This window comes from Phragmites australis, chromosome 21 (assembly GCF_958298935.1).
Source record: "Phragmites australis chromosome 21, lpPhrAust1.1, whole genome shotgun sequence".
Classification (NCBI taxonomy): Eukaryota; Viridiplantae; Streptophyta; class Magnoliopsida; order Poales; family Poaceae; genus Phragmites; species Phragmites australis.
In genome coordinates this window covers 19,427,716-19,440,981 of record NC_084941.1, presented here as the reverse complement: position 1 = coordinate 19,440,981, position 13,266 = coordinate 19,427,716, and the positions used below count along the sequence as shown (strand labels likewise).

The 13,266-nt window shown below is 43.9% G+C and overlaps 1 protein-coding gene across 1 annotated transcript; it reads left to right on the top strand.

Moving 5' to 3' along the window:
* The first annotated feature begins 648 nt into the window (after window positions 1-648).
* On the top strand, window positions 649-3,024 carry LOC133903925 (small ribosomal subunit protein uS10z/uS10x-like). Its single transcript, XM_062345415.1, has 3 exons — window positions 649-876; window positions 966-1,079; window positions 2,589-3,024. Exons 1-3 carry the CDS (start codon window positions 741-743, stop codon window positions 2,729-2,731), a joined length of 393 nt encoding a protein of 130 aa, XP_062201399.1. The 5' UTR covers window positions 649-740; the 3' UTR covers window positions 2,732-3,024.
* Window positions 3,025-13,266: the final 10,242 nt, after the last annotated feature.

Genomic DNA, 13,266 nt, shown 5'->3' with positions numbered 1-13,266 from the left:
AACCGATGGTACAAAGTGAGCTTTTGCAAGGACAAATTAATAATTAGAAAACAAAGTAGGGACAAATATGGCCAATGAAAAAACATGTATATAATATATAATTATTTTATAATAGTATATATGTTTTAAAAAATTACTAGTAAAAGTGTCATCTCATAGAAAGATGTATTAGGCCCTTTTTGATTTTTATTCTAATGATGAATTCTAGCCTCAAAATTAAAAACAAAATAAATAGTTACAATTTAAAAGTTGATTCTCACAATCCGTAAGCTAATATCTTGTTTGTTTTTTATTCTGATTATGAATTCCATCCCAAAAACAAAAACAAAAATAAATGATCATAATATAAAGTTGATTCTCACAATCCATAAGTTAAATCATATTACAAAATTCCATAATCCACAATATAATAGAAAGGAGCTTCCACAGATTCTACATACTGGACTGGATTCTTATAATCTAAAACTAAAACAAAGGTACCTAAGTCGTAATACGAACTACAAATCTAACGGTAAAGAGATTTTATCTGTAGAATCTAGATTATGATAATCATAGAAAAATAAATATGGCCTTACACTAAATTTAAGAAACTGTTGGGCCGGCCTGGTTAGTGTTGGGCCGAATCCTATAAATCCCCTTACAAGCACCTGCCCTCCTCCCGTCCGAAACCCTAGCCCTACCAGCGCCGTCTTCCTCTTCCCGGAGCTACCCGAACCCGAGCGGAGCTGAGCCAGCGAACCATGGCGGCTGCGACGGTGTACGGAGCCGGTGGGGCGATGAAGGGTGGGAAGCTTGGGATGGAGGACGCCCGGGAGCTGCAGCTCAACCGCATCCGCATCACCCTCTCCTCCAAGAACGTCAAGAACCTCGAGAAGGGTAATCCACTGATCAATGCCGTCTATCCAGTTCCTCCTTTCGCTCGCATCGCCTGATGTTGGTGTGATGTGTTTTGCGGGCTTATGCAGTGTGCACCGATCTGGTGAAGGGCGCCAAGAGCAAGGAGCTGCGGGTGAAGGGCCCCGTCAGGATCCCCACCAAGGTGCTCCACATCACCACCCGCAAGTCGCCCTGCGGAGAAGGTAATTCCCATTCCGTGAACAACTGTCGCTACTCTCGTGTGAGATGAGATCGTTGCTTGCCTTGATCGCCGTTCAGTGGGGTTTGTTTGTTGACATGGTGATTGGTAGCTTGTGGGGGACGATGCGCTGGTTGCTTGGTCTTACCTGCTGTTAGTATTTGGTCTGGTGAAGTAGCTTCCTGGATGACAACTGGTGACATAATCACCTTAGAATGAGCTGAGTTTAGGGGCATGTCTTCTTTATAGGCTATGATAGTTTTGGTTTTGGTGCTGGCTAGTAGTATTTTAGTTTGAGCTTTAATTTGTTTGCCTAGTGCTTGTTGGTTAGTATTATCTGAGATATTAAGCTAATGTCTACTCCCACCGGTAGTGAAATAGTGTTAAAATTGGAAATGTGTAGTCAAAACCGTTTTAGTTTTGAGCAACATCGCTGTGAATGTTTAGATTGGGGTCTATGAGACTTGTCCCAAAGGATACCTTCATAACACTATTCTGTTATGATTTACAAGTATTCAAATCTGTGGTCAGAGGTGCATTTTGGGCACCCTTCTGGTGTCTGACACTATTTTGTTTGTGATTGGTTGGAGCACTCAACTTGTGATAATAATACATGTCATACTCCTGTTGGGATTCTAATGCTAAGTAGATATCTATCTAGTTTTTTCTGGACCTAAAACATATTCCTGTCTAAACACTAGTGAGGGATGATGCTTGTGTTCATGAGGCAAGCTCATGATACAGAGGAGCTGAGCAAATGGTTAGTGGCGATCTTGTAGGTTCCAAGCTCTATCAAGAACATGTGACTACATATGCAGTTGTTAAGGGTTTTGCCTTTATTTTGGATCACGCACTTCATTGGAGCCTTTAAGAAAAGGTTTGTGTGGAGAATGTGAGCTTTATACAGAAAGCACATATTATCATTGGTATTTTGCTCTCTTCATTTGACATTAATTCAAGAAAAAATATTTGTTTGGATTATCACTGCATGGGACCGTGCAGTAATTGGAGACTACAGTGTTTAGTAGTCACAGTGGTTTATGGTAACCTCACACCTATACTGTGGTCTTAAGTCAGTCCTACAAATTTTGTTAGGGAACATGATTTATTTAACAAAAATTATCAAATGATATGTCTGGTAATACCCGGTATCATTTTGATTATTTGAATTCATACTTGTCCTGTTGACTTGTGGTATTGGAACACTTTTGTCTTTCAATGAGTATCCTGAACCGTAGACCTGTATCATTTTGGCACGGTTATTTTAAGCTGCTGGACTGTATTGGTGAATGCCATGTTCTTTTTTTTTAATCTTGTAGTGAACCATCTTTAAGCTCAGTTTGGCCTGATACCATGGTGATTTTAGTGTTTTAGCTGAGCCAAGGAAATTCACTGATTAAGGCAGAATTCTGTTTGAATATTATAACATGTATAGCTTCTATAGGCTATTTATTTGGAGTGAATTGACTCTAGATGCTACTTTAACAATCCGCTTGCTCTGTTTCTTGACCAGGAACGAACACATGGGATCGGTTCGAGTTCCGTATCCACAAGCGGGTGATTGACCTCATCAGCTCCCCTGATGTGGTGAAGCAGATCACCTCCATCACCATCGAGCCTGGTGTTGAGGTCGAGGTGACGATCGCTGATGTGTAATGCCAAAGTTAGCAAAACCATAGGCTGCTTCTGTTTTTGTTTTTTGTTTTTTTTTGTTGCTAGAATGTGGTTTCCTGCTGCCATGCTTGTATCAGACATCCAAAGCGGTGTAATTTCTTGACCTTATCTATACTCAGATGTTATGAATGTTTGACGCAAGGAGTGTGCCACTACCCATTTTTGCTAAAACCTTTGTACTTGGTCTATTTTACTGAAGTGTTTATTGAATGCTTGATGTAATTTTGTTGAGTAAATGTTAATGGAAAGGCGGGTGCTTGACTGCCAGTGTTTTATTTTTGGGTGCACAAAAGCTACTTTTCCCTTTTTTTTTAACGATCTCAAATATGGGTTAAAGCTCATATTTCAGGGTATTTGAATATGATGACAAAATCTCAAAAATATAATTGAAGCTAGAAGATGGAAAGTTTTGAGTCAAATTAGTTGCTTATTACTTTCTTTGATGTAAATGTAGGTCACAAAAAGGTAAATCAAACGACATTGTTGCCTTTCATTTATGGATGCGACTATGTGCCGTGCCAAGAGGGAAAAAATTTACCGCTTCCCGCGAGCATGCGAAATACTACGGTACAACCTCACACGTAGCTCCCACCTGCCCTTTTTTCTCAATCCCATCATTGATGCAAATTTCAGCACCGTAGAGAAAAACAGGTAATCGACTGACTAGGATTTTAATGCTGGGGTGATTCAGCATTGTTGCCCTCTGCTTGCATAACAATTGCATCATCAAACAAGGGCAAACAAAAAGACCTAGCTCAGGTATGTACACAAACACGAGTTCATAGAAGAATTGATATCAATATGCATCACACCTGACTTTTGTTGGTGAGCAAATCAGCGTGACAAAAAATCCACATATACACTGAGCATGCTAGTATTGGCATAGTGTTAGTATGACTGAAAAGAAGAAAAGAAGCAAATTAGAAGCCACGGTTCCTTTTGGTTGAAGCTGAGTTTCTCAATGCATCGAATGACTGTTTGCCTTGCATTGATCTGGAATAAAAGGATAGAATGTGCAATTGGAAGTACTTCAATTCTGACTTGCTCCTTAGAACCTTACAAAACCGCTTTTGTGTTCTAGGAAAATTTGCTTTTCCTTTGCGAGGACCTGTAAAAGTAAACATATTTGAACTGGTTCTGATTTACTTTTACCTTTCAATCAGACAAAAAGTGGTGATAAAGTTTTCGGCTTCTATTGACAAAAAAAGCATTTACTGACCCAAAACTAGCAAATTAAGCAGCCAACAGATACTGCTCTAAAGAACAAACCTCAATCTGTTAAGGTTCTACATCCAACGAAAAAGATCAAGGATATCAAGAAAAGAAGAAAAAAATAGTAAAGAAGCCAGATATCTATCCTGTATCAAATTGCATGTTTAGGTTATCGTAGCAATGGATTTGATGCTCGTTGAATAGAGAAAATTGTCTTCCAGTCGAATATCTAACTATACGGTATATACACATAAGAAGTATATCATATACAGACGGGGTATACCGTGTACTTAACAACTCTGAATATTATGGAACTGAATCCGTGGTACCTGATACGCCCGGAATCCAGAAGGTCTATACTAGAAAGGTCTCCATTGCTTATCCAACTCGAGAAGACGAGTATGCAGGACAGATCTATCTACTTAGACGATAAGGAAAATGACTCATTATCAGCTATGACTAGATAGAAGGCGGTACATCACCCTTATATAAGGCGGAGACCCAGACCTCTCGAGGGACTCTCTCTTTCTCTTAGCTATAGGAGGCAGGCATCAAGATCTTAGCGCAGGAGGAACTCGACGACTTTAGCCCTAGGTTAGACTAGATCCGATCTACTCCTTGTAATAGATTAGCAACATTGCATGTACTCAGTGAATACATACACATAATCATCCATACAGGACGTAGGGTATTACTCCAATCGAAGACCTGAACCTATATACATTGTGTGTGCCTCGCTTCATGTTCGATCTTTGATCCATAAAGGTAACCCTGTTATTTTCGGACACATTGTCAGAAACAAATCCTCGACAGTTGGCACGCCAGGTAGGGGTCTTCTGCTTTTCAGGATCTACTATGTCTCGAGTGCACATCGACACCAGATTCTCCGACATTGGCTTCTACGACGATCAACATCGATCAGCCTCGAATCGCCCCTAGCCGGATCGGAGATCGCATTTGGAACTATGATCTTCTGCTAGGACCATCAAGGTAAACTGATCTGCACCAGTATTTTTGAGTCCAGGCCATTGGATGCATACCGTGAGGTGGGACATCTCGAGTGGGATCCTAAGGAGCCTAATGTTCTCCAGTGCATGGACACCGACAGCGACAAGGGTGGCGATGATGACTCTGCCGTCAGCCAGAGCAGCCGAACAAATCGATTCATGTTCATGGCTAGCACCTGCTGACCCAATGACGGTAGATCCAAACACCATGGTAAACAATGGCACGGAAATTCCTGGGGATCCAGCAGCGGTAGCCATCACTCATGGTACTAGCGTTGTCGACGATATACCGCTAGAGACATCTGCAGTTGTAGCCTTACGTGTCCCTAACACAACTCTTCATCGATGGACCGCAGGAGGTCAGGTACCTCGTGGTATTCAACGATGAGTTCCAGTGGGCACACCTCCGCCGCTAGCAGCTCAAGCATCAAGGAACGAGCTCCCTTGGAATAGCAACCGCGGAACAACATCGTCTCGACCACAGCCAAGTCTGTGCAGTGATGTTTTCAGCACTCTGGATGCTAATATCCAGGGAGCCTATTTAATTCTAAGATCCCTTCCGGAGTTGGATCTAATGAATCCCTTAACCTCTATGGTTAATCAGGTCAGGACTTTACTTGATGCAGCCCAGATCCAAGCTGCTCGAGTGAACAATTCTAGCAACTCTAGGTGTCCTAGCTGGCAAGGCGTCGGCTCGAGGAGCCATGGACGCGAGCATCCCCAAGTAGAGGGATCCCAGGTGGAAAGCTTGGGTGATCAAGCCCGAGCACCGCTTTGCGGGTCAAACTATAACTGCCTTACCATAGGCGTAGAAACCAGGAAGACCTGAGGAACTATATTCCTCACTATCAGCATGATGTACATACAATGATAGACAACTATTGTGAGGAACGCTGCGAGGACTACCACTATTTTTACATTTGTAGATCTCCAGGACGAGATGGTCGACGTAACTCCCCTGCTCGAAGGAACAAGCATGATAGTCCTCCCCCACCTCCTCCTAAAGAATTCAATGGAGGCTGAGAAGCTTGCGTACACAAGCTTCGGTCGATACGGTGGCCTGAGAAGTTCAAGACGGGCCTGATCCAGAAGTATGATGGGAAGATCAACCCTAAAGAGTGGTTACAGACCTATACCACGGTTATTCGAGAAGCAAGCGACGACAACAAGGTAATGACCAATTATCTACTGACCGCGCTTGATGGACCTACCAGGTCCTGGTTGTTGAACCTGCCTTTTAACTCGATCTGATAGTGGGCCGAGTTGAAGGCTCAGTTCATAGCCAACTTCCAAGGCACATTCGAGCGCCCAGGAACGGAGAACAATCTCCATCAGCTAAACCAGGGTGAGGATGAATCACTGCGAGATTTCATTCACCGGTTCAGCGATAGGCGTAATATGATCCCAGACATCTCCGACGAGTTAGTCATCATCGCCTTCAAACAAGGCATCCGGGTCACGGATCTGCTCGAGCAGATGGCTACTTGAAAGATCCACACGATCAAAGAGCTCTTCGAGTTGGCCGACAAGTGTGCAAAGCGAGCAGAAGCCCAGGTACATGCCAAGAACCCTTAACTTGGCAAGGACAAGCCCGAGTCCTCGAAGAACAGGGGGAAGAAGAACAAACCTGACGACAAGGGCAAGGGTCCAGATATGACCATAGCCTCGGTCGACAGGAGCAAGTCACGCAACACTGGGGACAACAAAGGCCTGGGTCGAGGTAGAGGGAAATGGTATCCCGTCCATCGGACCAGCCAACATGACTTCGATGAATGCCATGCCATCAAAAAGAAGGTCGACGAAAAGCTCAAGGCCGCTGTTGCTGAGCATAACAACAAATAGGCGAAGCCGAATGTTAACGGTGATGAGCTCGAATCCACGAGACCAACCAAAGTCTAGCACACATCTTCGGAGGATCTGTCGCGTATGAATCTAAGATGCAGAATAAGGCAGTCGAACAAGAGGTCAATTTGGCTCTGACTAGGCCTACTCGATACCTCAAGTGGTCTGAGGTTCCGATCACCTTCAATCAAGTTGATCATCCAGCTACAGTTCCACACCCTGGTCGATACCCGGTCGTGGTCCAGCTGACTATCCTCAACATCAAAGTTTCCCGAACCTTGGTCGATGGGGGTAGTTCGCTTAACCTCATCTTCACAAGACCCTAGACAAGATGGGAGTTCAGAGGTTTGAGCTTAAGGCAGGAGTCGAGCCTTTCCATGGCATAACCCCCAACTCATCGACCATGCCCTTGGGCTAGATCGAGTTGCCGGTTACATTTGGCATGCCCGACAACTTCCGTATAGAGAAGCTTACCTTGTCGTAGACTTCAAGATGACGTACAACATGATCCTAGGCTACCCAATGCTAGGTAAGTTTATGGCAGTGATGCACTATGCATACCATATGCTCAATATCCCGAGTCCCAAAGGGGTCATAATTGTCAGGGGAGATTAGTGTGCATCAGTCAAAACGACAAGCAAAGCTTGGACATGGTTGAACACCTCAGTCGAGCGGTAACCACTTCTAAGGGTGCAGATTCCAAGCGTCAAAAGCATCAAGCCACCATTGAGATCAAGGACTCCAAGCTTGTAAGTCTTGTTGATACTTCCAAGTCCAATGATGCAGCCAAGGGTGGGACCAATGACGACACCGACGACGAAAGGACTGATGGTGGCATCTAGGAAATACCCCTTGACCTGTCTAAACCAGCCAAGACAGTTAAGGTTGGGGCTAACCTCGACCCTAAATAGGAACTCGAGCTCATCACTTTACTCTAGGAAAACCAAGATGTGTTTGCGTGGCAACCGTCTGATATGCCCGGAGTCCCTAGGGAGGTGATCGAGCATCGACTAGCTGTTAAGCCCGACTCCAAACTCGTGGTGCAGAAGCGGTGAAGATTTACGGAGGATAGGAAGTAAGACATCCAGGAGGTCGGCAAACTCCTAAAGGTGGGCTTTATTCAAGAGGTTCATCATCCCACATGGCTAGCGAATCCCGTCCTCATTAAGAAAGCTAATGGCAGATGGAGAATGTGCTTCGACTTCACCAACCTCAATAAAGCATGTCCCAAGGATCCTTTCCCTCTTCCTCGCATCGACCAGATCGTTGACTTCATGACAGATTGTGTATTACTATATTTTCTAGATGCCTATTCGGGGTATCACCAAATTAGCATGGGAATAGAGGATGAGGAGAAAACTACTTTTACCACTCCTTTCGGTGTATTCTGCTATGTAAAGATGCCTTTCAATTTCAAAAATGCTGGTGCTACTTATCAATGTTGTATTCAGAATTGTTTACAATCCCAAATTGGGTGCAATGTAGAAGCATATGTCGATAATATTGTAGTCAAGTCTAGAACCGAAGATGCGTTGATCGTTGATCTCAAGGAAACATTCGATAGCCTCAGGAAGTATCGTATGATGCTTAATCTCAAAAAATGCACGTTCGGCATTCTATCCAGCAAGCTTCTCGAGTTCCTGGTGTCAAGTCGAGGCATTGAGGCCAATTCGGGCAAAATCGAAGCTCTTGACCAGATGCAGTCACCTTGACACTGAAAGAAGTTCAAAAATTAACAGGATGCAGTGCAGCTCTTAATCGATTCATCTCTAAGATGAGCGAGCGAGGGATGCCTTTCTTCAAGCTGCTGAACAAACACAACCGATTTGAGTAGACGAAAGAAGCAGAGCGTGCCTTCCAAGATTTAAAAAGGTATTTATCATCTCCATTAATTCTTACACCGCCTAACGAAAAAGAAGAGCTATTTTTGTACATTGCAGCTACCTCACATGTTGTAAGCACGGTCCTGGTGGTTGAACAGGAAAGCCCCGAGAGAAAGGCCAAGGTCCAGAAACCTATTTACTATGTGAGCGAGGTCCTACATGATGCTAAGCTACGATACCCCTAAGTGCAGAAGTTGCTATATGTAGTCTTGATGTCTTCCTGAAAGCTACAACACTATTTTCGAGCACACAAGATCACCATTCGAAAACGACGTATCCGTTGAAGGATGTCATACACAATAGGGAGGCTATTGAACAAATCGAGCAATGGGCGGTCGAGCTCAATGAGTTCAACATTGGATATGTGCCACACACAAGTGTGAAGTCAGGAGTACTAGCGAAATTCATCGCTAAATGGACAAGCATTGAAGAAACAAGGCCAAGTGTGGTCGAAGACCACTAGACACTCTTCTTCTTTAGATCACTCACGCTTCAAGGCTCGGGGGCTGGCATTGTACTTAAATCTCCAACGAGCGATGAACTCAGGTACATTGTTCAATTTGATTTTAAAGCTTCCAACAATGTAGCAGAATACGAGAGACTGGTAAACGGGCTCCGCATAGCTGAATCACTTGGAATCAGACGACTTCTTGTGAAAGGGGACTCACAGCTAGTCATAAACCAAGTACAAAAGGAGTACCAGTGCTTGAACAATAACATGGCAACTTACCTAAATGAGGTGTGAAAGCTCGAGCAGAAGTTCAAAGGGTTACAAGAAACGCACATCAAGAGGAGTGACAACTCCAATGCGGATGAACTTGCTAAACTCTCCTCTTCCCGAGCTCTGGTACCCATAGGAGTCTTCATTGAGAAACTCCTCAAACTATCTATCCCGACAGTTCGGCGAATGGATGCTGCCCAACTCAACCAGCAGTCTGGTCTAGTCAGTGAGGCAGAACCCGTAGACACAGATGCTGCACTACTCGAACGTGAACCGATTTGGATGACTCCGTACCAAGCCTATCTCGATGGTTGAAACATCCCTGATGATGATGCATCTGCAGAAAAAAATTGCTCATAGGCTCTACGCTTTGGTAAACGGCAAGATATACCAAAAGGGGAGTAACAGAATCTTGATGAAGTGCATCACGCAAGAAAAGGGCAATAAAATATTGCTCGATATCCATGGAGGCATGTGTGGTAATCATGCGTCTTACCGCACCTTGGTCGGAAAAGCTTTTCGCCAAGGATTCTATTGACTGATTGCCCTCCAGGATGCTTCTGAGCTGGTTAAAAAGTGTGAGAGCTGCTAATTTTTCAAAAGGCAGACCACTCACCAACCCAAGCTTTGCAAACAATTCCTCTTTCTTGGCCTTTCTCCATCTGGGGCTTGGATATCCTGAGACCATTCCCAAGGGCCTAAGCTGTTTATAAGTTTCTATTCGTGGCTATCAACACGTTCACTAAGTGGATCGAGGCCGAACCCATGGGAAAGATAACCGCAAAAGCGGCTAAGAAGTTCATGAGGAGTATAATTACTTGATTCGGTATTTCAATTGGATAATTACAGATAATGGTTGCTAGTTCAGAAGCGGGACCTTTACTGTGTTCTGTGAATAATTTGGCATCAAAACCTATTTTGCCTTAGTAGCTCACCCACAAAGTAATGGTCAAGTTAAACGTGCTAATGGTATAGTCTTGCAGGGCATCAAAACTCGGGTCTTCGATAGGCTAAAGGCTTACTCGAAATACTAGGTGAAAGAACTTCCCTCAGTATTACGGGCCATTCATACTTCGATTAACAAGGCCACTAGTGAAACTCTGTTCTTCTTAGTTTATGGAGCAGAGGCAGTGCTAATGACTGAGTTGCAGTTCGGATCACCGCGAGTCGAAGGTTACTCGGAGGAAGCACAAGAGTAGTTACGAGTGGACAACATCAATTTACTCGAGGAGTATCGCGATCGAGCATCTATTTGAGTGGATAAGTATCAATAAGTGTTGTGTAGGTATCATAGTCAAAAGATTCAGCCCAGGAAACTCACTGCTGGAGATCTTGTTCTACAAAAGGTGCAGAAATAGGCTAGGCACCATAAGTTGTCACCTAAGTGGGAAGGACCCTATATAGTGGTCGAAGTTACCCGATCTAGATCAGTGCAACTATCTACTCAAAACGGTGAGATACTCAAGCACTCATGCAATATCGACCAACTCCAAAAGTTTTATTCATAGAAAAGGTAAATTACATGTAAGTCAATTACATTTGATTCGATTAACTACTCGATTACATACTTTTTCTTTTCTTTCTAATCTGTGTGGCTAGTGCAAAGTTGACAGAAAGTATTTGCCTAGCTCTTGCAAATAGTGCAGGTCCTACTCCCCCTTGAATGAGTTAAGGAACCTTCTATACTCATCCCTTGGATGGTATCTGATCGCATATGGGACCGAACACCAGCCAGCGTAAAGGCCATGGAGAGTAGCTGAGGCGAAGACCCTGCTGGAGCTGCTGACTGGCACTGAGGGCCTGTTTGGCAGAGCTCCCAGAGCAGCTTCCCGGCTGGAATCAGGGGGAGCTCTGCCAAATAGCAGCTTTCAGCTTTTAGCTCCCTGAGTAGAATCTGTGGGAGTGATTCTCTGAAATGAACTAAAAGTTTGGAAGCTGAAAAAAATAGCTTCCCCTGATTCACTTCCCGCAGAGAATCACTTCCTCCATATATTTTATTTTAGAGAATCACTTTCAACCACAGAATCACTTCCTCCAGAGAATCACTCCCCGTAGAGAATTTGAATCAGGGAGAGCTCTACCAAACGGGCCGTGACAATGCCAAGTGGCCCTTCGCAGGGCATGAAGGCGATCTAGCAGTTATCGATGGAGAAGACGACCACACTTTCTCTACCACTGGAGGTTCAGAGGCTCCATCGCCGAAGATCTTGTTGGAGACCTAGTCGAGGATCACATCAAGATCACCACCATCTTCATCTCCCTCCTGCGTGGCTCATGTCGCTGACTCCTATGTCGCTCGCTCCACAGCTTCGGCGTCAAGGAAACACCGAAGGTGGTGGGTGAAGGGTCGGTGACCTCCGATAGATATTCTATTCTTTCTCATCTTAGGCCTTTCAATCGATTCCTCCTCATCAGAACAAACAATGATGACTCTCGGAGGAACCATGACGAGGGGCCTTGAGGTAAGAAATCCTATCTCTTCACTTTCTGGACTGGGCTTGGGAGACGACGGTGGAGTGGAGGCCATGGCTTCAAGCTCTACGAGTTCTACTGGGCGTGTAGGGAGAAAGGAAGGAGATGGGGTGAAAAACCAACAACCTCAATTTTCTCTCTATTTATAGTCATGGAAATGGGTTGCACTATACACGTGGAGTTGTCAAGATCTGATATCGCTGGGCATGAGAGCGAGGCTGCCTCGGTCACGCGACACGTCTGGCGGAAGTTGAGGCATCACCGAGACGTTATGACTAGTACAATCTCTACAAAGAGAGGTGCACGGTCATTATTGCACGACAAATCAAAGGCTACGGTGAAAACAAGCACGAGCGGGAGTGGGTTTTTAATGCTCACCTACCTGGCTGTTCGAATACACTTGGTGACCATAACATAATCTCAACCACCCGCTCAGGGGCTGGAATCATCCAGTACGTGGTCGAGAAATGGAAGTCTATGCTTAGACTCTACACTCAACTCGATCTAACTATCGAGTGGAGAGTCAGGGGCTACATCATACTTTTTCCGTTGTTTCTTGCTTCACTTTCTTTCTTTTTGCTATCATACCAACCTGAGAGCTGGAAGCTACATTGTATAATGTCAGTGCGTATGCTCCACTTTCTACTTGAATTCAGTCATGAAGCGAAGGTATAAGGGCCACATCAAGTATATTTTGGTGCATATGCTCTACTCTCTACCTTGATTATCACATCAAACATAGAGTCAGGGGCTACATCGCATACTTTCAATGCTACGGCTTTACTCTTTACTCGATTCAGTTATCGAGTGGATAGTTAAGGGCTACAACACCATACACTTTCAATAACACAGGTATGTTCCTTTCTACTCTTAGATCGAGTAATCTTCTCTTTGACCATAGAGTTGGGGGATACATAATAATACCATACTTTTTTTAAATTTTGTATATATCTTTTGCAAAAGTTTATCTGGCTTTGCATCGACTGCTTTGGATAAGAGCCAGTAGAGGCATATGTTGGGTTGATAACGGATAACTACACCTAATAAAGCATAATGGCATAAGAGATTGTCAAACATCTCATGCATAATGGCTAAAAAAGGTGCTGAAGTTCTAGTTGATCCCATGTGTGTTCTCTGTCGAGTTCATACGCTGTTCAAGCATGCAAGTCAGTGAAAGTTTGCAAAAGGTCATAATTATTTTTTGCTTCTAATTTTACACTAAGTCTTTTCCTTATTCTTACGGTTATCTCGAGTGATTACTCGAGGGCCAAGATTTTTAATCGTTTGTCTAGTTGAGTTTTCAGATATCAATGAATATTCGATCAATAAGTCTTAAAGGTGGTCTACATGCCTACAGATCAAGATTGCATCTACTCCTGC